Source organism: Maniola hyperantus, chromosome 6 (genome assembly GCF_902806685.2).
Source record: "Maniola hyperantus chromosome 6, iAphHyp1.2, whole genome shotgun sequence".
NCBI classification, from domain to species: Eukaryota; Metazoa; Arthropoda; class Insecta; order Lepidoptera; family Nymphalidae; genus Maniola; species Maniola hyperantus.
The window spans coordinates 5,078,833-5,105,278 of NC_048541.1; the positions used below are offsets into that span (position 1 = coordinate 5,078,833).

The window sequence follows — 26,446 nt, forward strand, 5'->3', positions numbered from 1 at the left end:
ATGTCTTCACAATAATAGTGAGGTAATAGATAGGTTAATAACAAATTACAGTTTGGCCTAAGATAATATTATGCCTGACCAGAAGTAAAACCCATGACCTCTTGATAGGGAACCATCCTTCTAACCACTAGACTACCCCGGTGTATATTTTGATACATTGCAATATTTTTGCGCTCATCGTTCCGGGCGTTCATTATTTTGAAACTCAATGGGAGTAACGAAAGGGAGTGAAGTAGAGAGTTAAGTGTAAAAATAAGTGCAAAAGGGATGTCAAAATGTACTTAAGAGCGAAAAGTCGTTTTTCGAAGACATTTTTGCAAAGCTCTCAAGAGTTTGAGAAAGAAAAAAACGACTTCCGTCCCGTCCCGACCCGTCCGCCACTTATCACTAGCGGGCAAGAAGCGATGAATTAGCGAAAATATACCCTTCCTAGCATAAAGGCCTGGACAGATACGATGCCTGGCGACAGTGAATATGCTTGTGCATAGTGTGTAGTGCTTGTGTCAATACACGGGCAGTTATACGCAGCCATTGACCGTTTGAAGCTGCAACACGTATCTACTTCCAACTTAAATCTTCCTTTCACTGTCGTACTTACTACGAGACCACTCGAGCAGTTACGACCGCTCTGAGCGCTCATGTGGTTGTCAACTACTCGAGGAGTTGACAACGACTGCGCAAGTCCGTCATCCGTGTACGTTTATTACGATCAACTGATCGAAATATCCATGTATCCTCTAATCTATATGGAATGATGTGGTCTAGGTTGGAGCGTTGCTTACCTACAAGTTGCCTGTTCAATTTTGCCTTGAAAGTATTTAAGTTTTACGTTACAGGAGTCACGGATACTTTAAGGGCGTTCCAACTTTTAGCAGCTTACAATATCAGAAATGTTAGGAGTGACGTTAACTGATAAGATTCCTTCACGCGTTGTGTATGCCCAAGAGTTTACGATGAAATTCGGATCATCAATTTTTTTGGCGACATCAAAAAGTTAAGAATTTCTTATCGAGGGACTTACTTTAGAAATGTGAATAAAAAATAAAAATCAGCAAAATTACAGTTGGTACTTACAGTAAAAGATTTTTAATTTTGACAGGGCTGATTTTTTAATTATCAAATAACTTTTATCCGAGGGATAAATTTGAGGTTTTGACAGTATTTGTTAAAGTTTATCTGGCGATTGAAAAATCAACCTTAAAATATAATACAACTCAAACCGCGATTGATCTTTTAAAACTTTTAAGACTTGAATCCAATAAAATAATACCTGTTTTGTTCTAAAGTCTATTTATACTATAGAGCGAAAAGAATAAAAATAATCATTTATGAAACAGCGATGTTTCCAACTTAAAAGCTAAACTTGAAAGCGGTGTATGACTCCCCTTACTATGAAAAGCTTGCAAAACGTCTAAACACGAATAATTTTAACGCACTTAAACACTTGTGCGTCTAGCTAGAGTAATATTATGTTCTTTTTGTCTTTTCGTAATGAATGTCATTTGTTCGAATACGCTACAAGAGAAAACCTTTTATCAGTCACTTTGACACCTACATTATTTATTTTCTCTCGAATTTTATAGTGGTCTGAAAGCCCAAAAGAAATTTTGCGAAGGTGATTGATATTAAGTAGGTACCTTGTTGAAAGTTAGTTTAGCTTGCAAGTCTAATTTTAAAAGTACCTAATGCAGAATTTACAGTGTTATCAATCTGCGGAAGTCCTCAAAATTTTATACCTATGAACTTTCAAGTTATAAATTTTGCTACAATCCGACGGCAGACAGCGCCTTTGTGTCTACAAAGAGTCATTGCTGACGAAGCCACATGCGTATGTAAGAAATTAATGAATCTATTAACGTATGAATCAAAGTTAAACTTTACCTTGCAGTTTAACGCAGATACTCTATTTTGAGTACAAATTAACACAACACAAAAAATGATGGCATTCCGTTATCCCTGAATCAGTAATAACGTTACCGTATATCGGGTCGTTGTTTATAGTGCATCGAATGTTCATACAATATGTAGGAACACATGCATACCAGAGTTAATACAGGTACCGTACTATGTCCGTGACTTCTTCAGCGTCATACAAGTTTATGGAAAGGCCTACCTTTAGTTTGCGACGCGCCTCTTTGGCAAATAGGTAAACACTTTTCTTATTACTAAACCAGGTTTGTATCTTTCGTAATGTTTTTGAACGGATGCTTTTGTTTCCAGAACTAAAATGGAACATAAGTTCCTATGCTGATTACTGGCCTAAAATCTACCAAAGTAATGATTTAATACTTACTAGTATTTTTACATAAATACTGTACAAAATATTATACTTAGGTAGGTATATTTACTATCGCATAGGTCAGCGATTATATGTAGGTAGATAATACCTAAAAAAACTACCTACTTAGGTAACCATCACCATAAAACATTTCAATACTTTTGTAGCAAAATATAACAATCAAATAAATCCTCAGTAATCAAACAAATTACACAAATATGCCAATATAAACAATCAGAAATAAACAACAAATAAAAATCGGAACAAATATCTGCTAAAACAAACACGCGTATCTGAGGTAGAGGCCGAAACAATGATTAATCGAATAAAAAATGTACTGTATATGGTAGATAAATATTTAGCGGAGATTGCGGAATTTCGTTTTATTAAAAATACCGTGTATTTGGCCATCAATCTCATGGATTCACCGACGTCAATGTTTTATTTTAATCCCCGGTGAGCTATTTGAACTACTAACGGATATTAAACGCATATCGTGCAAAAGTTCATTCAATGTTCCACGAGTGTTTTAACTTGATTACGCGATCATAAAATTGTAATAAAACATCATATACCTACTACCCTCATAGTTCGTGAGATATTTTATTTTACAAATATATTTTACTAGCAGCTGATGCTCACGACCTCGTTCGTGTGGATGTAGGTTTTTAAAAATCCCGTGGGAACTCCTTGATTTTTCGGTATAAAAAGTAGCCTATATCACTCTCCAGGTTTTTAACTATGCAAAAAAATTCACTTCCCTCTATAACGAAAACACTATTTTCAAAAGTTACACAGTCCAAAGTATCTTGAGATTCAGATCGAATTTTGACTTTGGGTACCTAAAAGTAAAATAATGTTGAAGCTTTTCAAGACGACGAGTAAATTCATATTTCATATTGCCCAAACATACATCTTTTTTTACTTCATTCAAGCCGACATTGAAAATTAAAAGCCGGAAGCATGGCAGTCACAAATAGAAACATTACTTGCAACAGAGTCATATGATACATTTGGCTATTGCATTAAGCCATCCAAGCTAAGAAGATGTAAAAATCATTTCGTTACTTCAATATTTATGTATTAGAATTTTTTAAAGACACCTGGTATGCATATTTTATATTTTAAAGGAGGAAAAAACGCTGTAAGGTTAGAGCTACATTCAAATTACATTGTATCCGACGGCCTAACCACTAAAAAGTACGCCCTAACAAGGACAAAATACTATGGGACTAGTAGTTCGTCTGAGCCAAAGATGTCTCAAGCGCTTCAACAACTATTAAGGGCTTTACACACAAACGGGTTGGGAGCGTGACTTACCATCACAACTGTTTTGTTGCGAGGTTACTGTAACTTTAATAGCTGTATTGTTAACTGTCTAGTTATTCTGTACGACACTGTGCTTCTACTGGCAATGACTGATGCTCTTATTCACAATACATTTAAAAAAGAAAATGATTTTACAATAAAACTTTATCTGAAAAATTTACTTGGTGCCTACTATTGAGTATAATAAAAAGTGAAAGAGGTTTTATATTTCTGAGTTTTGTGACTTGGGTTAGATACTTTTGACTACAATAAATAGTTTTGTTTATTGAATAAATACACGTAATATTTATTGATGAAACCACGAAACATATTTTATATTATCTTAATCTACGCAAGCTTACTTAAAATTGATTAAACAAGAAACTCAAGCCTCGTGGCTTGTGCCAGTAGGTATTATTTTATTTTTTGTTGCGTTCAAAAACCGCTAGTATGAAGACGGCTCTACCAACTGGGTATCTCTCAACTTCCAGTGTCAAAGGGGTCATCGGTTACCAAACGGATATATCCCATCTATTCCTGAACGTTGTTTAACATACAATGTAGTGTACTGTAGACCATACAAAATGCGCATAATCAAACCCACGCGGGTCACAGTACTTCGCACCTTCCGTCTGTTTGCGAAAACCGCAGGAAGTGAAAAAGTTAAGACGCCCGTTACATTTACATAAATATTTATAAGCCACACATGTCGTACGTTACGGTTACCGTTACGGCTATTTGCATACAAAATTGCAGTGATCCGGTTAAAAATATTTAAATTTTAAATAAAATTTAAGGGTTAGTTTACCTTACAAATCTTTCAGTTCGTTTACAGAAAAAAATATTACTTTATTTATTAGAAGCAGTTCATATACAAACTCTAGAAAAAGTCATTAGCTAATTTGTTACCGGCCCCCTATCCTGTCTCTCAAACAACTCCCTCGGTTTCAATTGGCCCATCTTGTACAGGAGGATTTTTTTTTCGGTAACAAATATGGGCATTCACCGTCTAAAAATATATACCATCTAACTCACCCTATCAACTAGAGCTTATCTTCTTTTTACGATCCCTTAGGGACTATAAAATTGACCTCTTATCTACCGTCAAATGCCAAGGATAGGATGGTCCAATTTAAGATTTAATTTTCCGAAACCCGATACTTTTGCCTTAACTTTATATATAGCAAATGGATCAATGGAGCGAGCGTCGCTCGAAAGATTTTCCGATTCGAAGAGGTCACGTAATTACTACCCCGACTTTCCTATCGGAGGCCCTTTGCTTTAAAAGCCTATTCTTGTCACAGATAAAACGAAGATATCTCGTGACCTCGGTATATCGTACGTTTCGAGGATAAGAGAAACAATGAATTTTAATACTGTGCGCAACCCGACCGGCGGGGTCATAAATATGTCTCTTATCGAATAGGTAATTGGGAACGTAGGCGATCGCTCCTAAACCACGGATAGTGATATCCAACACGTAACTATAAATTAAATTACACCATCTTAACTCTAACGTATGCTTTCAACGTCTAAAGTGATTTAATGAATAATTTCGTGTACGATAACTTTAATCGCTTTGACAAATGTTTTTTTTTAGTTTTCAACCGCGGTAACTGAGTGTTTCAAGTACCATGTTTTCTTAACAAAGCTTATCTTTTTATCAACAGATATATTAAAGTGCAACTTCAGTAGTTGTTGTGTAACTAAGATAGAGAGAGTTAAAAAAATATAATAACTTTTATTGCTTTGGAACACCCAACATGCGATGCGAGTGCACCTCGAACTCTTTCTTTAAAAAACAACATACAATTCATACATAGCTTACATCCCGGGGAAGGACATAGGCTACTAGCGCTTTTATCCCGGAAAATTAAAGAGTTCCCACGGGATTTTAAAAAAACCTAAATCTGCTTGGGCGAAGTTGTGGGCATCATCTAGTTATTAATATTTCAAAGCTACGTCGTAAAGATAGAAATAAAAACGTACTTTTACAATTCGTTTATAGGAAATATTTGAAATCCCGGTAACAATATTAAAGGCAGTCAAAATCCTTGAGTGACGGCGGGACCTAAATCCATCATCAAGTCTATCAAAATCGAATAAAGTGCAATTTTCCCCCATTACCGCCCTTCATATCTTCCGTCATTTTACGTATCGTTTCCGAACCTAAAAGAGGGTAAGATGTAAAGACGAAAATAATAAATCCGTATCGAATGTATGCACGGTTGGAGCGAATGAGTCTACGAAATATGATATTCGCTCGTGAAATTCGTCTGTCAGAGTTTGTGGCGATCCATCACCAATTAAATGTTGGACTGTTGACGATACATTATCAGCTGCGAATGAACTCTGATTGATGGCGGCTGGTATCGTGAAACCGTAATATTTGTTCGCTAACAATTTCTTCTCAATGGTTATTGGTAACTTTTATGAGCTGTTATAAATTGTGTATAAAGAAGACAATAGTTATTTATACTACAAGTGCCGCATGATGAGAATTATAATTATACAGTCAATGTGCCAATTATATTAAACTAGCTTATGCTCTCGACTTCGTCCGCGTAGACTACACAAATTTTAAACTCCTAGTTCACCCCTTTAAGGGTTGAATTTTCAAAAATCCTTTCTTAGCGGATGCCTAAGTCATAATTGCTATCTGCATGCCAAATTTCAGCCCGATTCTTCCAGTAGTTTGAGCTGTGCGTTGATAGATCAGTCAGTCAGTCAGTCAGTCACCTTTTCCTTTTATATCCTACTAGACGATGCCCGTGACTTCGACCGCGTGGATTTAGGTTTTTAAAAATCCTGTGGGAACTCTTTAATTTTCCGGGATAAAAAGTAGCCTATGTCCTTTCCCGGGATGTAAGCTATCTCTGTACTAAATTACGTCAAAATCGGTTGAACGGTTGAGCCGTGAAAAGCTAGCAGACAGACAGACATACATACTTTCGCATTTATAACATTAGTATGGAGTATGGATGGTATGGAATATAGATATAGATTTGGTATCGACGAAAATGGAGTCAGGCCCGTTATCAACCTAAGCGGAGAGGAGAGGAGATGCGATCAATCGACCAATCAGATTCAAAGTAGATGACGTGAAAAAAATATCACGTAATTTTTTAAAAATCGGATTGGTTTACTGTACACATCTCCTCTCCGCTTTGCTTATGTGGATACCGCGCCTTAGGCTCAAGTACCGAGAGTGTAATTTTCAATGCGCACAGTAAGCACAATAAAACGTTTTGCAATTGTGAGTAAAAACAGTAAAAAAATGGATATACATCTATATTTCATCAGATGGCATCTTAGATTTAAAATTAGATGTCTACGTCACAATAGCTATCTGCATGTCAAATTTCAGCCCGATCCGTTCAGTACTTTGAGCTGTGCGTAGACAGATCAGTCGGCCAGTCAGCTTTTCCTTTTATATAGGTATAAGTAAAAACAGACAATGCCTAAAAAAGGATAATGCAAAAATTACCTGTTGATGCGTAAAAGGAAATAAGAGCATTTGATATTAAAATTTTCATATAAATATTTTAGAGAGGGTTGTAATCGCAGCTTCAGATTTGAGCTTAATTATTCTATCCGCTGGATAATTAATTAAACAAAGGACGCCCCGCAGGCTTAGGTATAAATGACTGCTATTGTTGTTTGGGTTCACGGGGAAAAATCTGCGAAGCTTCCGGCCTCTGCGCTGCCATTGTCGTCTCATTCCAATTTACTAAGGTTCTTTCATCACGCGATGCATTTATCATTCGAGATATTTCTTTAACTTAATAAATTGTTTATTGAACGGGCGTTTCTAATCTTTGCCCCAATGACTCTCGATATCTTTTTGATTTGCGCGACAGATTTGTAGTATTTTAGTCGGGGGTCGTGGCCGTTCCCATGGCATGGGGTGTTACGCTATTTTAGTGTGCCATCAGAAAATTTATGGGCATGCAATGCAGCGCTTTTAGGGAGATGGCTCTTGGCACATTCGAGACAACGATTCCTTAAATTTATACCACCGTAAAAATGATGAGTGACGTATAAATAGGCATCACTTAAGATATTGCCTTTGGCGTTTAGACGCGACTTGATGTGTGTAACTAATTGTTAACATAAAATTTCTTCTTTATTGGATACAAGCCGGCTGTTTGTTCCATTTTATGCTTATTTTATTGCTTTATTTTTAAAGCACATATGTAATTAATTAGTAGCATCGGGAGAGGAAACTTTACCCTGGATGAACAATATTGAATTAATGTTTATGTTGTCCGAAAGTTATACTAACTATTTTTACCTAATCTTTCTGAATAATATTATGAATATCAACCAGCCTCATAATATCATATTATGAAACTAAAGATGACTCACTTTCCAGTTCCACTCTAGTTCTGATTAAATAAAGGTAAAACAAAACCTGTTTGTCTGGGAAAACAGGATTAGTTAGCCTAGTTACTGCTTCCCTAGTCTATTTTGCTATAAATTGAGTTAACGTAATCTCTAGTCTCTACATACATCACACACATATACACATCATCAACTCATCGTCAGTTCACTATTGAGAACGGTTCTCCTCTTAAAATGAGAAGGGTTTGGCCACCACGCTGGGTAAGTGCGGATTGGCAGACTTCACACATCTTGGAGAACATTGTGGAGAACTTCAAGCATGCAGATTTCCTCACGTTTTCCTTCACCGCTAAAGCAAGTGATATTAAATTGCTTAAACCGCACATAACTCCGAAAAGTTAGAGGTGCGTGCCTGGGATCGAACAAATGACCTTCCGAATAGGAGGTTGACGTCTCTACCACTAGCAATCACCACTCTACATACAAACGCTTTAATAATTACCATGGCCAATTAGGTCTATTTTCTTTCCGAACAGCTTTCTCTGATGGAACGTCAAATATTCAGGGGCTTAACGAGGCCATTAAGTAGGTGAATCGTTGAAACAATTTGGTACTCAAATTATTTATTTGTCAAGAGAGTATACTCCAAATCGTTTCCAGATTTAGAGTCGAAGGGTTCCGAATTAGGGATTGAACTCCGGAATTCCGATTTTGGTGTAACTCCGGAGCTTCAAAATGTTAACGGTTCGTTTGTAAAACCGGAGCTGTCGTAAACATAACCAGAGCAGAGTTTCGATTTTCATATTTATTGAAAAAGGCGAGTTTTATTAGCGGTTACATAAACAGGACAGTCTTCATAAATTGTAAGTAGATACATATGAAATAGGGTAAAACTCATCCAATTTAAGCGATGGAAAACATAAGTTTCCTTTTAATTTTTCTAACTGATTTGTTATATTATTTCATGCATAACAGACAACATTCATACCTAGTTATGCGCAAGAAATATTGAAATCATTGAAGATTCGTAACTCCGGATCTCCGGTACTTAGAACGCTCAGCATCGAAATCTAACTCCGGAGTTGAAAAATAGTCCGATTTTCAACCCCTATTCCAAATACAATTTGTTGTTACCATTGAAACAATGCCGGTCGAGGTTATGGTAATCTTTAGAGGCGGCAGAACATTTCTTTTGGCTTATTTTGTAAGCCTGTTCCCTCTTTATATTCATAGATGTAAGGGATATGTTGGATTGGGATACGATTACATACATATGTTCGGAATGTTTTTGGAATATAAAACATCGTGTAAATCGATCTAAGCATGTCGGCACTATAAATAAATAATTCATGCATAACTAACTGTGTTTTCATAGAGACTAAGCGAGCACAGGTTTATTCATTTGCTTATTACTGGCGTCCATCCGCTGATTCCGTCAATCATACGTGATGAACGATTGATGGAACGGAGAATATTAATATCCAGATAATCAAATAATTTTAAATACACATCAACAATTGCGGACCGGCAGGATTCGAACCCGCGTCTCCTGGGATCGCGTCCGATGCTCTGACCGCTAAGCTACGGTTTCTTGCTGCCAGTGACGAAGTTTTTATGGTACGGAACCCTTCGTGCGCGAGTCCGACTCGCACTTGGCCGGTTTTTCTTATCATCATGATCAACCCATCACCGGCTCACTACAGAGCGCGGGTCTCCTCTCAGAGTGAAGGGTTTTGGCCATAGTCTACAACGCTGGCCATGTGCGGATTGGTAGACTTCACACACCTTTGAGAACATTATGGAGAACTCTCAGGCATGCAGGTTTCCTCACGATGTTTTCCTTCACCGTTAAAGCAAGTGATATTTAATTAATTAAAAACGCACATAACTCCGAAAAGTTAGAGGTGCGTGCCCGGGATCGAACCCCCGACCTCCGATTAGAAGGCGGACGTCCTAACCACCTAGGCTATCACAGGTTTTTCTTATACACGTCATAAATTGTAGGTACTTTATAGGTAAATTGATGTTACTGGTCTGGAGCAAAAATCTGTCACGACAAATAAAAGTACACTAATGTTATTGCAAAAGTTTTTTTTTTTTTTTTTTTTTTAATACAATAAAACTTAAAGCTAGCCTTATCTAATTACTATATAAATCATGACCGCGTGGAATGGTGCCAAGAATACTGGCTGCATTTCCGCGCTGGACAGCTAGGCTGATCCGCTGCGCAAAAAATGAGCCAGCCCTTCTGTCACCAGTTGAGGCTATTAATCGCGGTGAAATGTCTCGTAAAAAATTTTTAGCACTAAGACTCCATGGCCCCAGGGTCTCCACGGCAAACGGCACAAAAATGTAACTCTCTATAAGAGAGGCATACTTGCGCCGCTTGCCGTTTTCAGCTGTTTCTGCTGCGGCTCCCGGTCTTGATGCTGTCTTCCTGATATGACACGGGGCCAATGTGTCAACGCAAGTTGCGTCCCACATTAGCGCCCGTCCCCGTTCCCAGGGAACCAGCGTCAATCCATCAGGTCTCTTGCCATCATCCCGACTAATCCCTGCCGGCTCAATGAGCGCAGGAATATTTATGGTGGCAAGAGCTCTTTTAATTGTATCGTTAAGAGAGCCATGCCTAAACAGCCTACCGGAGCTCCTTTGGCAAGAGAGTCCGTGGATTCCAAATTTATCAACCTCTTTTCCACACGGACATCTGTGCTGATGGCACAGTGGTGTTCCCAATCTGAGACCTAGAGCCACACGAAAACTTTCGTTATCTAAAAGTGTGCCGAGATTTTTTGATGGCAAGGCATGCAGCCAATACCCAGATTCCTTTTCGGATAATGCTAGAAGCCTGGCACGATCTCTGTCACTTGTAAGTCTATTGCAAAAGTTGATATCCTGGCACAGCGCAATGTCACGGAAAAAGCAATGAGGTGTGATGTACAGCTGCCAACATTGTGCCTCGTAATGACACTGTTTGTCGTTTGCACCGCGCGTTTTATTCTGTGAATTTGTTTTTCTTTGATTTTGAAGCGCGACTATATTTTAGAAAACAGTCATAACTGATAGCCTAGGCCCTAGTGAATGCCAAGTGATTAAGAGGTCGAAATTTGAGTGGTCAGAGGTTTGATTCAGGCAACGCAACCCTAATCTTTATTATAAATGCGAAAATGTGTTTGTTAGTTGGTTTATTGGTTTGGCCTTCAATCACGTCACAAGTGTGCAACGGATTGACGTGATTTTTTGCATGGGTATAGATAAAGACCTGGAGAGTGACATAGGCTACTTTTTATCTCGGAAAATCAAAGAGTTCCCACGGGATTTTTAAAGAACCTAATTCCATGCGGACGGAGTCGCGGGCATCAGCTAGTATTTATTAGTACACATTTTAAGCAATTAAATATCATATTTTGTTTTAACGGGGAAGAAAAACATCGTGAGGAAACCTACAGGCTTGAGCGTTCTCCGTAATGTTCTCAAAAGTGTGTCAAGTGTGTCAATTTTATATGCTCAATAGCCAGATGGCGATGGGTTGATATGATGATGATGATGATAATATTTTGGAGCTATTTTAGCCTGTTTTATATTTTTTTAATTTGCGAGTATTTATACCTTTACATGCTATACCTAGATGCGTTTTAAAATGTTAATTTCTTTTTTGTAGCTTCTATAAATACTTTTCCCCACTAAAGTAAAAAATATCCTTCCTCTCTCTGGGTACTATTAAATCTTTTTCGTCGTATCTAGGACGACTTTAAATCTATGGCTGCATCCCTCCGGGAATAGAACAGTAGTTGAGTATATAAATTAGCTGTCAAGGCGCTAATCGCTCCGCCAGCCCGCGATGAAACTTTAGAGTCCATCAGTGGTTGTCTAAAAGGCCAACGTATGTTTCTAAAATAAGCTTACAATAACGGTATTTTATCCTTTTAGCATATTGATGAATATTGTTCCTCGGACGGTTGGGAAAGGATTATGTTTTAACATCAACTATTAATCCATCTCCGGTTTACAAATGGATTCGCTTTCTAAATATTACCTAACTTTTTGGCGTGCAATGTGAGACAAGCGAAACCTATTATCTTTTAATTTTATGAAAAGAACGAATAAACCGACTGACACGACCCTGCCGTAAGGTTGCCATGATGACGTGATTTCTACTCAAAATACAGAGTTTGTTCTGTATTCTGAGGATTTCTAATACTATTCTGAAGAAAATATAAAAAAAATTGACTTTATACTTGACGTAAGATTTTTTACATCTTTATTATCTATCTGTCATCTTCCAAAGCCACCATGATCCAAACAAACATTCCTCTCAGTGTTGGGGACAATACGCACAGAAACTTTCAGCTTTTATAAAATAACGAAGGTCTGGTACGTGCTGACTCTTAGTCCATTTGAGACTGATGTTTAGACTTTAGACGATGCTTAAATATTCGACGGGACTGGGGTGTTCAACTCCCAATTTCTTGAATTGAAATCTTGCGTGAACGTTGCGAATTAGAGGCCGCACCAGATTCACACGGTTCGCATAAAAATGGGCCTGGAATAAAGTACAATAGAGCGCAATTACGTTCCAGCCATAATGAGCGCACCAATGAGATAGCGATAAAATTTCGCCTCACAATACCGCCATAATTAGAATTAACTGTCTCACCCCCGCCCACATCCGATGACCGTCTCAATTGTAGACCATTGACATTGTCCAGAATTTGGTCCGGATGACTTTTGTCCCTTTAAATTAAATCTAGGGTTATTGGCAGACTGAAAGCTAAAAATGATGCTACTACTGAAAAATAAACTGCATAACAGTTATATACAGCAATCCATTTAGATTTTTTTATCTATGGCATCGCTTGTGAAGTTTGGCTCATAGAATGTGTGGAAAATAAAATCTAGCAGTAGGCCCGGTATACAACAGTGCGAAAATAGATGAAGATGTGTGATTTGCAGATTAATTAGATTACTGATAGATATTGCGAAAAAATGATAATCTAACAATAATCTTGGTCTGCTTAGCACATATCTATCCATCTCCGTTCTGGTGGATACCAGGCCATATTTTATGTTTGCTTATTATGAAAACACAGATTTTATATAACATAATAGGTATTCTTTTTTTTTGTTACATTTTAGAAAACTCAACAGAATAATCTTTCATTCTTGTTACATTTTAGAAAACTCAACAGAAATAATCTTTCAACTGATGCTAAAAAGTAAATATAAATTCCTTACTTACGGATTGTAACTGATATATCATGAGCGTCGTGCATTATGAACCTTGTAAATGGCGTAAAAAAATATTGAGTGGCACATTTGTGAGTGAAGTGTTTTGTTTCTGCAAACAGCTGCCCTATAAAATAAAGGGGCCCTTGTGTAGCCAGCGTTTCTTTCATACCCCTGGTTTTTGTTAAATCAATTAAAACGATACAGTTTCTTGAGAGCGTTTGTTATTGAAATTCACGGATTGCCTCTCCGGCGGGTAATTTAGAGGATTTAGTGGGAATTAGGAAGAATGGCCGCACAGTGGTGCTATTGTTGGTGGTTTTCGGAAACAATGCCTTATTGTACTACGACTTGGACGACTTAACTGTACTTTGATATTTGATAAAGCTACGTTACGCTACGTCACACTTAGAATGTTTATTGTTTAATCTTTATAAGAGTAAAGCTACTTTTAGTATACTTTAAAATGTGTATATTGAAATTTAGATAATGCTCCCTTGACCTAAAGCCATCAATCAAAGCTTCGAAATTCAATCTGTATTTTTAGACCCTCCAATTAAGCATAATTTAAGATAAGCCTTTAAATTTTTCGTTACGGGTGGGCCTTTAGTGTAAGCCGGTCATTAGCCACCTTTTGTAGATCCATTTTTATACCTTTTGTCTTAAAGCACATCATATTTCTCGAAGATAATCCATAATGCATGAGATACTGTTCCCTTCATAGCAATTATCTGTAATAAATCTGAAGTTAGAGCAACAGCTGATGCCTTTATATATACAGATATAACATAATATACAAAAAAACATGCATGGATCAAAGTAAAAAAAAATTGGGGTTCAGATTAAAAATAATTTCAGCTTATCGTTCGAGTGCCACTTCAGTGACCTCGAACGGTCGACACAGGGCGACCGACATTATCTCCCAGAATAAATGACCAATTAAACAATCTAATTCATTTTGGCCCCAGTCCTCAATGGGGTGGAAGCATAAATCAACATGTCGTTGAGTGGCGATAAACATTTTGTGACTTCCAGCCCAGGTGATAAAAAATTGACCACTTTTTTCGGCGCTCCGCCGCAACGACGCTTTTAAAAGGTGACATTTTTTAGCTCTAACAGCTCCTTAATTGTAGCAAGGCCACCCTTTATGGCTTAAATTCGTCCCTTTCAACAAAAAAGCTCTAATAAATGACTATAACAACTCAAGGCGACCCGAGCAAAAAATAATCGGTAGCCTTTAATAGTAATGAGAGTTTGATAAAATTGAATTCCTCGCTTGATTCGCCGCTGATGCGTCGCCACTCGCCACTTAGTCAAATATTTTTTTAATGGACGCTTAGCCTATTAAGTGGCATCTAATGGGGTAAGCAAATAAAAGGTGGTTACACTTGTGAGTATTAAAGTGCCACAATGCGTCGTTGCGGATAAGAGCGTCAATATTTTGATAGCGCGCGTGGTGACGGTGGGATTGTAGAAACATGTGATCAAACATTGTGCAACATCGAATGTAGCTGTTTAATCGCCGCGGTTAACGGCACGCACGGCCAAAACAAACGGAGCTGCGCTTTCGCTACGCTCCTAAAGCATTACAATTTACATGTCATGGTACATGGTACAAGTGCTCGACGATAGTGACTTTGACATCGTGTAATTTTGGAGCGCGGTGATTTGTTAAAATAAAAATGTAGATATATACGCGACAGGTCGAGCCGGCAATCGGGGTGCGGACGCCCCGCACACCCGCACACTCCCGCACCAACCCAGTGCGGGATAACACAGGTGACGTGCGCGTGTGCGGGGCATCCCGCCTCATACCCCGATTACCATCTCAACCTGTCGCGTACTGTCAACTTGCATTAATTGTTCACATTTGTTACAGTTGTTATTGACACTTGATTACAGTTAAGAACATACCTGTTATCTGTAATTATCTTATCATTCATGATTAGGTATACCCTCTTTAGGTATATTGTCGGTCTGTCTTGCTGGAGGGCGTCCCACACTACGCTTACTTTATCGCAGTCTCCTGGACTCTAGAGCTTTCCAGCCCAGCGGCCATCGCTCCTACGGCAGATTATAAAATTATCGTAAACCCATGTTTGATGTCTGTGTTGCTCTTGTACTATAAAGAGTACCTACGACGAAGACCAAAATAAACTTCTGCGGTGAATCAGCCGGCAAGTCGAGAAATTCCTGGACATCAAAGGCGGATGTTCGCGGAAATGCAGTTTTTCATGTAGGATTAGCGACAAATACTAATTAATTTGCGTAAATACGATGTTATGTGCTTTACGAGTACATTTGACATCCTGCAAAGCTAAATTATTTTGCATTTATCAAAAGGATGTTTCGAGTTTTCAGTTACGAATGAATGAGCAGGTGAACGTGAAAGCGGGGTTATTTTTATTCATGTCAAAACAAGCATACTTTCTTTTTATTAATTACCAGGCTTACACGAGAACATTTTAGCTTGAGCTAGAAGTAGGACAAATAGTTCGGGCAGGATTAACCAGCTACCAAATAAGATTCACTGACCGGCAAGTCCTTGAACCCATTAACTTAGCTGTTTATGAGGCTCGTATTTAATTGTAGTAGATTTATAGAGCAATGTTGCTCTTCTCGCTTTCTTATCATCACCTTATTGTTCAAAGATTAGTCATCTACGCTCCTGACCACCTAAAGAATTCAGATTTTTTGCTTAGAAATCACCACCTATGTTCACTTATTTCCTTGTTGACCTGCCCCCCAATTGTGTAAGAATATACATTTCATGGCTATCGCAATCGTCAAGAAATTCTGCCCTTTGATTGGCTGTGAAAAAATGTAAACAGCGAATCAACCAATCAAAGGGCAGAATTTCTTGACGATTGCGATAGCCATGAAATGGTTATTCTTACACAATCGGGGGGCAGATCATTTCGTGTCTTATTTTGAGCTTTCTATCTTTCTATTATGTACAGAGTTGATATTATTTTCATTCTAATGTTAGCTTTCAACTAATTTAAATATTATATTGAAGTGAAAGTAAAAGTTTAGTGATTATAGTTCACTAAGACTGAAGCATTTTGCTAAATTCATTCCGTGATCTTATATTTCAATTGCTTTGAACAACTTAAAGGCAAAAAAGCTTTAATGACTTGGAAAATTCGACACTGCTCGCGGGCATCCAGCCGAATTACAGTTTTATCGAAGGAACGAAAAGATTTACGCGCACAGCTGTCTTGCTTCTTAGAAATTTACAAAATGCAGATACTTATTATATTATGATGCACATGAATAAAAGATCGGTAACATTGCAAACGGTAATCATAGGCCCAGACTTTTCCTAAAAATGTAGTAAAAACGAAGTTTATTTTACTATCTCTACAAAATATTTTTTTAAACTAAAACACTCGAATATCTGGCATTTTAAATTTTAAAAAGGCGTACTGGAACTGAATAATACTGAATAAATCAAGTTTAAAAACTGACATCAAACAGAATGGTAAAAATGGTAAAAATTACATAAACATGTAACTATTACTTTTCAAATTAAAACCTATCCATTTTTTTTTTGTTTATTTGAAAGTAATCAACAGCGTAAATATAATATAATTATTATTTAAATTTAAATCTAGGTATAACAGAAGGCCAAAAGAGATTACTTACAATTATAATTAAAACTATTTTAACAGAATAGATTTAGAATAAATGTAGGTACATACAATAATTTGAACTGGTAATTTAGAAATAATATATTTTACTTCGTTAGAAATAAAATACTTGTAACATTTCAGCTCACAGTGGGTACTTCGACTCCTCGAAGTCCAGTAAAAATTTATTTTTACGACATTTCCCAGAGTAACAACTCGGACGGGATATAATAACATGTACCTACAGTACGCGACAAATAATGTACATCGGCCTTTAGAATGACATTTCGGCTTTGTAGAGCATTGTCTCTGTCACTCATACCTACATGACGTATTGTCGGTCTCAATGTCAGGTACAGTGCTCTACAAATCCACTACCTCCTTCTTAAGGTCGATGTACACTTTTTTCTGCCGCTTACTGTATCATAATTTTTCACATACCTACCTAAATGAAGCAGTTGGAACACACTTATTTATAAGACTCCTTCCTGGGTGGGTGTTATCGATAAAATTCTAAGAAAATGTTCATTACAAGAAGGCTTATCGATTTCTATTAATTAGATAAGTTTATCAATTTTAAGACAGATGACACTGTATTTCAAAATAATACTACTGTTTTGGGTGGTAATCTTCGTCATGTTTACACAAAGAGACAATTTGCGAGTACTCAAAGGCTTCCTGTGTTCATTTTCTTGCGACAACGTAATCAAGTCATTCAGTATTAGGTATTGTCATGTTTATACTATAACTAGCTGATGCCCGCGACTTCGTCCGCGTGGATTTAGGTTTTAAAAAATCGCGCGGGAACTCTTTCATTTTCCGGGATAAAAAGTAGCCTATGTCTCTCTTCAGGTCTTTAACTATACTCATGCAAAAAATCATGTCAGTCCATTGTTTCGTTGTGACGTTATTGAAGGACAAACCAATAAACCAACAAACGCATTGATAATAAGGGTAGTGATTAACTCAAACGCCATTAATTCTAACAATCAAATAAAAATAACCAGTTTTTTTGTATGTACCATGTAGCGCTCAAATTCTTTTCCTAGGTAGTTAATATGTCAACATTCGTAAAGTTCACTCAGGTTTTCTTTGAAAGTTCCACCGTTTATATTTTATCGATGTCACAAAACTGCGCATCGGCAAAGTTAACCGCCATTGCTAGTCTCGTAAACTAAACTTTTATACATTTCTGCGTTGTGACATTTCTATTTCAAACTTCAAAGTTACTGCTTGTTCGTTTTTATTTCCGATGACGTTTTGAAATTTAACTAATGTTTGATATTAATATAAAGCAACTTTGGCATATTTATAAATGTTTTCAACGGCTTCGTTATCTAGTCCAACGTGTTTAAAAATATGGCAATCACATAGGTATCTACTATCTACTATTTATATTCCCATTTTCAAAACATAATAAGTAGTTAGCTACATTTACGAATAACTGACTAAATAAATAATATTTTATTACATTTAATAAAACAAATGTTTCTAAATTGTGCAACTATTGGCTTGCACATATTGAGTTTAAATGTAGGTAAGTTCGAGAATGATACTAATAGGCCCTGAAAACATCCACCCATATTCCACATTGGTGCGAGCCCTAGAATTAACTTCTATACCTAGGTCTACCAGCATCTATCGTACTGTTTCATCAGTTGATTGGCAAATCTCAGTACTTACATTTTGGCAATAAGGCTGCTAAAATTTCAATTGACTACATAAAGAAGTTCGTGAGCTCATAATATCTTCACATTACTTACTATTCTATTTCTAATCCTCAATCGTTCATAGGCTCAAAAAATTTACCCTCGCCAGTAATTTCGTTTCTGCTTTGTGATGCCGCTTCCGGCATACACAATAGATGCATGCAAACTTCGTGAAATGGGTAAAAATAATCCTCTACCAAAGCCCAATACATCACGCGAACTGTCAGTTGAGACCGCACGAACAAAAATAGTCCATTGTGAGACGAGCGATGCTTTGTCAAAAACTTTGGTAAAAACTTGTGCAATTTTTAGTGATACACGCACCAACGCGTGTGCACAGAAAATTCACAATAAGCTTAATCCTCCACCCGAACATGGTGTTACAAATCAACACCCATCCCAATTGACCATCAACGAGATCGTTACTTTAAATCAACGCAATGATTAATGACGGTTACAATTAAAAACTAACTTTTAATGTCTCGACTGACGACAAATAGGCGTTTGAGCTCTTTTAATATTAGATCATAGAGACTGAAGCTCTCGCATCGCAACCTACAATTAATCAATTCCAAAATGGGAGCGAGTTATATTTTACAAGGCTCCTTTCAATCCTTCTTTGTGTGGGTCTTAAACGTCGACACTCGCTACTCCACCATAAATATGGTAGCCGTCGTCAAAACAAACATTATTCAAAAGGCATGTTTTCATTTATTTTTACAATAACACTCACGTGTATAAAATCACCGCGTGTGATCTCGGTAGGCGCAGGTTTCGTGAGAGTTCTCTATTTACTTTTAAGGCTACTGTTAAAGAATTTACTCAATGTTAGCATAATTCATTCGAGGACATTTACCTTATAATAAAAAGTCTTGAGTAGGTGTTAGTAAATATTGCGCTTCTGTAGCTTTATAGGCTGAGAGACGGAAAAAAATACCTCACAAAATAACTATTATACTTAGAGAATCAATGGCGAAATTTTTAAGGAGTGAATTATTACGCAATAATTATTTATTATTTATCAAAGCTTCATTTATATTTGATATTATAAGTATTGATTTTATTTTGTAATTTAATTTAATTAATAATTTGACGTGTAATTGAATCACTTAAAAACTTTGCAGTGGATAATTTATGTTTTTTTTATTAAGTACAAATAATGCCCACGTGGAATGACGCCAACAGCTTCTTATTGGCTGCGATTCCATGCTGGACAGCCATGAATTCTTGGGCTAAAGACATTTTTAAGTATTTGTTCTACATGAATTTTTACAACTATCTCTGAAGCTACTTAGACACATTTCCTTTTTAAATGTTCCAAGGAATCCGTTTAAATAAATATGTTTTCATGCGGTACACATTCAAGTTATATTAACCAGCTCCGCACACAATCTCGAATGTTAATAAACTATGTTGACGCAGCTAGCCGTATGTGAAAAATAAACACGATGAAGACCAGAGCTTAGTGCATTTGCTAAAGTTATCTCTATGTCGCGCCTCGAAAGTTAAATGTCAACAGTCACATTATGTTTTTGAGTGTCATCACCCCACTAACGATGTCATTGTAGCCTGAGCTTTAGTATTAACAATATTGAAGTAAGATGTATCTAATAGAGGCAATAAGAAACAAAGAACTTAACGTTTGTAACAGGTACTGAAACTTCTTCCTTTTAAACTTTTCTAAATGAATCTACACTATCCAAACTTAATAATTATAATGCGAAAGTGTGTCTGTCTGCTAGCTTTTAGGCTTTTACACGGCCAAACAGTTTAACCAATTTTAATGAAATTTGGTACAAAGTTAACTTATATCCCGGGGAAATACATAGGCATACTTTTTATCCCGGAAAATTAAAGAGATTTTAAAAAACCTAATTCCACGCGAACGAATCGCGGGCATTATCTAGTAGGCTATACCTAATTGGAATTACGTGAGCCACCCCAACTTCGCTTGGGTGGAATTTCCGAAAATTGAATTATAAAGGAAACCTAAAATCTCAATTATCTAGTCACAGCAGTTTTAGCTGTAAGTACTTTGATATTATGTCAGTTACTAATTTTTTTTAAAATATAAATGTGTAAAGATTTAAAATCACTGATCTTGGATCAAATCATAAACATCATGGTGTACTGTAACGCACCCTTAGACTCTCCTTTTCCATCTCTACTTCAGTTCCAATATTCTGCCTGGTTCACATTTTATACTGTCACTGGTTTTTAAAACTTATCTTGAAGTAAATATTAAGTTTGTTAAATGTATACTTCAATCATGCCCACAGTATAACGAATAGGTAGTTACTTCACATCTAGACACATCATTTCGGCGCGCCCGCCTCTAATCGAAAGAGCTCTTTGTTTATTGAATTGAGCGATACACTTTTTTGGTTAACTGCCGTCCCGTCATCGTTCAAGTGGCAATAAATTATAAACTTAACCTTGGCCACGTTTGTTTTGGTTAACCGTTTGTTTCTAAGAGCATCTGTGTCTCGTGAGAACTCTATGAAAGTTTGAACTTGGAAATCACAGCAATGTTTTACTTCAATTGTTTGTTTTTTCTCCTTGAGTGGTTAGAATCAATTTATTTTCATAAAGCCTCGTATATTAAAATACCGTTCAGATTAGTAGCAAAAACATCGACTAAACTTTACAAGTATTTTATTTGCAACTCTTGTAGTAAGCGATTGGGTAAGAACTAGGAAGTCAGTTGGGGTCCCACCCAACCCAAGGTGCTAGAATGGCGACCTCGCACTGAAAAGCACAGCGTTGGTAGATCCTCCCACTAGGTGGATTGACTACATAAGACCAATCAGAGGGAGCTGCTAGATTCAGGTGGCACAAGATGACAAGACCGTATAGCGTATGGCAACCTACCTACAAGCTACCTGTGTCCAGCAGTGGACATCTATCAGATGATAATGATGATGATGATAAGAAGTGAAGAGATTTTGTAACGTTTTAAAAATATAGGCATTGGTCTTTCATTTTCAAATCCTTTCTTTAGCGGATTTTTAAGTCATAATAGCTATCTGCATGCCAAATTTCAGCCCGATCCATCCAGTAGTTTGAGCTGTACGTCGATAGATCAGTCATCAGTCAGTCAACTTTTCATTTTGAATATTTAGATCAAAATCCAAAATTATAATCAACGATTTAATAATAATTAGTGATTGCCAATCTAAAATTCAATACAGCATCTAATTTTCGATTCGATTTCCTATTCGAATGAGACTAATGAAGTTCCATTCGAACACATTATCCGGTGAATTACCGTAGCTCAGCTCATTGCTGTTGATTAAAATCGAATATGAGCACGAATTTAGTTTATCTATTTCGACACTAGCGGTAGGATTCGGATGTGATTTTAGAGCTATGTTACGCTGTAATTCCGGGACAGACAAGCTTCGAGGAGGCTCCGCTATTGAGCTATAAACGTACGCTCTTACTCATTGAAGTAACATATTATACATAATACAGTACGCTGCAAAAAATAATGTCGACCTTTAGAAAACGAGGTTTTCTAAAGGTCTCTGTCATTGAGACCGACAAAATGTCACATAGGTATGAGTGACACTGACAGAGCCAGCCCTCTACCAAGCTGAAATCTTATTCTAAAGGTTGATGAACATTATTTTCTGCCACGGTATGTACGGTCGGCCTTAGGATTCGAGTAGCAATTCCGCCAAACTATTGCATCAAAAACCACTCGCACTTATGACCTTTTTCTTTAAACACGCCACACAAACAGTCAGATGTGCGTGCAACTGTACTGTGCAATGCAAGCGAATTTGATCATTAAGGTGCTAAACGAGTTTTGACCTCTGGGCTCTGACTGTACCTACAGCTGCATGCCTCGCTTTACACGCTGATAGTCTTCATAACATATTTGGAGGTTCACCACTTAGATTGTAGTTTCTGCATCAGATGATTCCGTAATATATGAATGATGAAGCAGAGAACATCAGTCATTCCCATGTCCCTAGATTATTCGTTCAGTCCGTCAAGCAGTGAGTATGACTAAACTGTCAGAAAAACCTACAAATCCAATGTCTTATGGATCTTTATAGCTTCTGCTGACATCTCCAGCATTTCTGCGATGTGTCCGATGGTATCATCTCTTGCTATGTCGTATTTTTAATTTTTCAGTGTTGAAAATGGCGTTTCGTGCACCTATTCTCAGTTCTGGCAACTTGTTCAGCTCTTGTGTCTCCAGTGGGTCATTACTCATCTCGTGGTACATAATCACCATAAAATTAGCCTTGCTGCTCCAGATTAGATATGAGCGGTCCATAATATTTCATGTTGATCTCAAATATTTTCGTTATAAAGTCCAGACTTCGTCCGTTATCACATACCAGGCGAAATTTATTGGCTGTCCCGTAATCTCCCTATATTTATAACATGTGTCCCAACCTTATCTCCGGCGGCTACTGCAGCATCTTATTACTGAGGATATTTTTATCATTACCCTATAAAACGTGGACAAAAAATATTACAATGTTATAAAAAGGCAGATGTATTTATGAGTGCTTTTACATGTGACTCTTTTTATATGCTTTTAAATGATAATAAATTGGTTTCATTAAGTGATTTCCCATGTCATTCTATAATGAAAGAGTTAGAAGACATCTATCTAAGTATACATATAAAGCAGCAAAGTGATTGACTGACAGATAAAACATAGTTTAAACTGGTGGAGCTAAAAACTCAAATATCGATAATTTAAAATTATCGTATTAATCGTGGAACGTAGGTGCCCGCTATTTAGCAGCTTATTTTTGAAATAAAAAGTGTTGCTTATTTTTTGTGTAAAGATTTTTAAATCAATAAAAATCCTTACTAACTTCGTAGGATTTAATTTAAACAAGCATGTTAGAATAAAATAGAAAATTGAAGAATATCAACATTCGGCAGGTCAGGCGATAGGTATGCCTATACCTGTGAAAATAACATAATCTAACTCCAACGTATATTGCCCCTAGGCCAGTGTAATATGACGGAAGTTTATATCAAAAGTAATTGAGCCAAGCAATTTAACCAGTCAAAAGTTAAATCAGGGTCATGGATTCGTGGAACAATATAAGCCAATAAACTCATCCTCTAAGGGTTACAGATAAAGATATTACCCGCACATCTCTTTAGATTAAATGTGTTCATTATCTACAAATTAATGGTAACCACTATTGCGATAGAGATCATATTCCAATATTTTGGAATAAATTACGCAGTCCACTTGAAAATAAATTATATACAAATTATTATTTCCAATTCCAATAACAAGGTTGCGGTAACTGAAAGGGTTAGGAAATGTCAATATCCATTGATTTGGTAAACCCGTATATGGAATATGGATATGTCAATCAATTTTTATATAAGTAGAAGAAAAATAATAAATAATTCTATATATTATTTTCGAAAACGCATGATATAAAAGTGACACTTTACAAGACATGACGTTATTATTGGGGGTTTATTTTGTTTTTACCCAACTACGGCAATGTCTAAAAAAAGGTTTATGATTTTGGCAGTCTATGTATTTATGCAAATACCTGTAGAACAACAGGTATTAATTATTATGTCATTATGTAGTTATATTAATAAGAGTAACGGTAGTAGCTATCAAATTAATATTAGATATATTAATTAATAACTATTCCACGAGGTCTATAAATCATGACATAATCCGTCATGTATTAGTGATGAATAGAGCTGCTGCAGCTACATTGGACACCGTCTTAATATCAATTTCTGTGACCAATATACCTAATAATTAATAATTAATTATTAATATTGGTCCATAGTCCATATCCATACTAATATTATAAATGCAAAAGATTATCTATATATCCACGCGGATAAAGTAGCGGCCATCATCTAGTCTAGATAGTAGTCTATAAATTATACAAATAGTTACGAGTGAATATTTCTATATGATAAAAGCTGAAGTTTTAAAAAAATAAAGTCAAACGTGGCATTTTAGTTCTATTTATTTACATTCATAGACCTTTGGAATGAAATAAAAGCATTGCGTCATGTGCAGTCAATTCGGAAAGCTATTCCACGACAAGTTTAAGAGCTTCAAATCTCACTCTGACAGATGTTTACAGTCTCCTTAGTATTCCAAATAAATATTATAAAATTGTTTACATTAAATCTCCAGTCCGGGAAGTGTCCGCTACTTTATCAACGTCTGTTTGCGTAATTTAATTTTAAAGGTTTGACAGCGGTTGGGAAATTTGATAATAATAATTATGTATGTGTGTGTACGTAACGTAATTTCATTTGAATTGAAAATTGAGAAAGTGACTTTGTGCTTGCTTTCATATGCCTTGAATGAAATGTACGTAATAATTCAAATACAGCTATAAGATATCTTTTAAGTAACAGAAGTCTAATAAATTAACATAGCACAGTGCATACCTTACCTTTTTTGGATAAATAGTACCTAGCTTCCAGGATTTGAGCTAATCTATGTAAAATTTAATCCCGACTGGCTAAGCGGAGTCGTAAAATAGACAGACAGCCATACACTTTTTCATTGATAAATAATTTTAGTATGGATTAGTATCAATGATAACGTTTCTGAAAATATAATATTTTGTTTCAGATGGTAGTGCTGAAACATGATTAGAAGTTTGATTCGAAGATACACAGAGTTGGAAAGATTGAATATGTGGGAGTGAACTGCCAGTATGGAATCGTTGGCTGCGGTGACTGCTCTCCTGGGACTCTTATGTCTTGGTAAGTTTATTTAACTTTTACATTGGGGATTTTTCAAATGTTGGATAAAAGCATGCGGTACTTTGCGGAATAAAAGGAACAATAAGCTTAATTTGTATAATCTGCCAAAACAGACAAGATTATGGTATAGTGAATTCAATATTAACTGGCGTGTTTCCACTTGAGACCGTCATTAGCAATAACAATAGGATTAAGTCGTGGCGTGTGAATTCAAAAGTATCAAACCTGGTACACGCAACAAAAATAGTATAAGGTTGAACCGGCCCCTTTGAAATGAATGGGCTCTATGAGTGTTTGGTTTATTACCCCAATTGCTTATGTGGCATGTCGAATGTAATCATATTGTTTTATTATATTGCTATGATGACGGTCTCAAGTGGAAACACGCCAGTTAATATTGAATGCAATATACAACGTGCGGCATGCGATATGCACCGCCCACCTTACTGCTAAACATGCATGAAAAGTAAGCCACCAAGTCAGACGCACTACCAACACCACGCAAAACCACACAAATTCTCCAAAACGCAACGTGCGTTTAACTCCGACCCGGAGCATCCTCAGGTGATGTAGACCTTACAAATTTTGATTTGATTTAGAAAGCACAATAAGAGTAAATTTTCCATATTTTACTAATTATGCCTACATTTGAACAACATAGTCTACGAAATCTACATAAAAGGACTGAAATACTGACCTCAAATCGCTGGGTCTAAAAACTTAAGATTCTGTATGTATCTTCTCTTCAAAAAGTAGACTCCTTACTAAGAAAATGTTTTGAGAAATTCACCTGAACAAAGTCATGATGGATCAGGCTAGTCTAAGTACATTATTTTTTTTGAAGCAAGTCCATCAACTGATTAAAGAAAACAAAGATAATATTTTCCATCAAAAACTCATTCCATATGTTGTACTTACGTAGGAATAAAGAATTCATGGTGAAGTCAAAGTTCAAGTCGCGCTAATAGTCGCCCTCCCATGGGGTTACATTCCCCCGGACTATCTTAGGGCTGTCAACTTACCACGAAAGAATCCGAGGAGTATAAACAACAACAAACAGGAAATAACTTTTGGTTCTGCTGATCTAAAATGGCTCAAATCAAATTAGTATCTTCGATTTATAATGAGCAACTTTATTATTAGGAATCTATGATCATTATAATATTTGAAACTGGATCTTAATTATATTTTTTTCAGATTTTACTAAGTGG

At 36.5% G+C, this 26,446-nt stretch overlaps 1 protein-coding gene across 3 annotated transcripts in view; it reads left to right on the forward strand.

Annotated features, from left to right (window-relative positions):
- LOC117983024 (roundabout homolog 2-like) overlaps window positions 1-26,446 on the forward strand; it is an 89,415-nt gene that overhangs the window by 45,201 nt on the left and 17,768 nt on the right. For all 3 annotated transcript variants that reach the window (XM_069499246.1, XM_034969476.2, XM_069499245.1), the window contains exon 2: window positions 25,102-25,235. In XM_069499246.1, coding sequence (XP_069355347.1) covers window positions 25,187-25,235 — 49 coding nt within the window. In that variant the 5' untranslated portion in view covers window positions 25,102-25,186. The remainder of the gene's footprint in view (window positions 1-25,101; window positions 25,236-26,446) is intronic.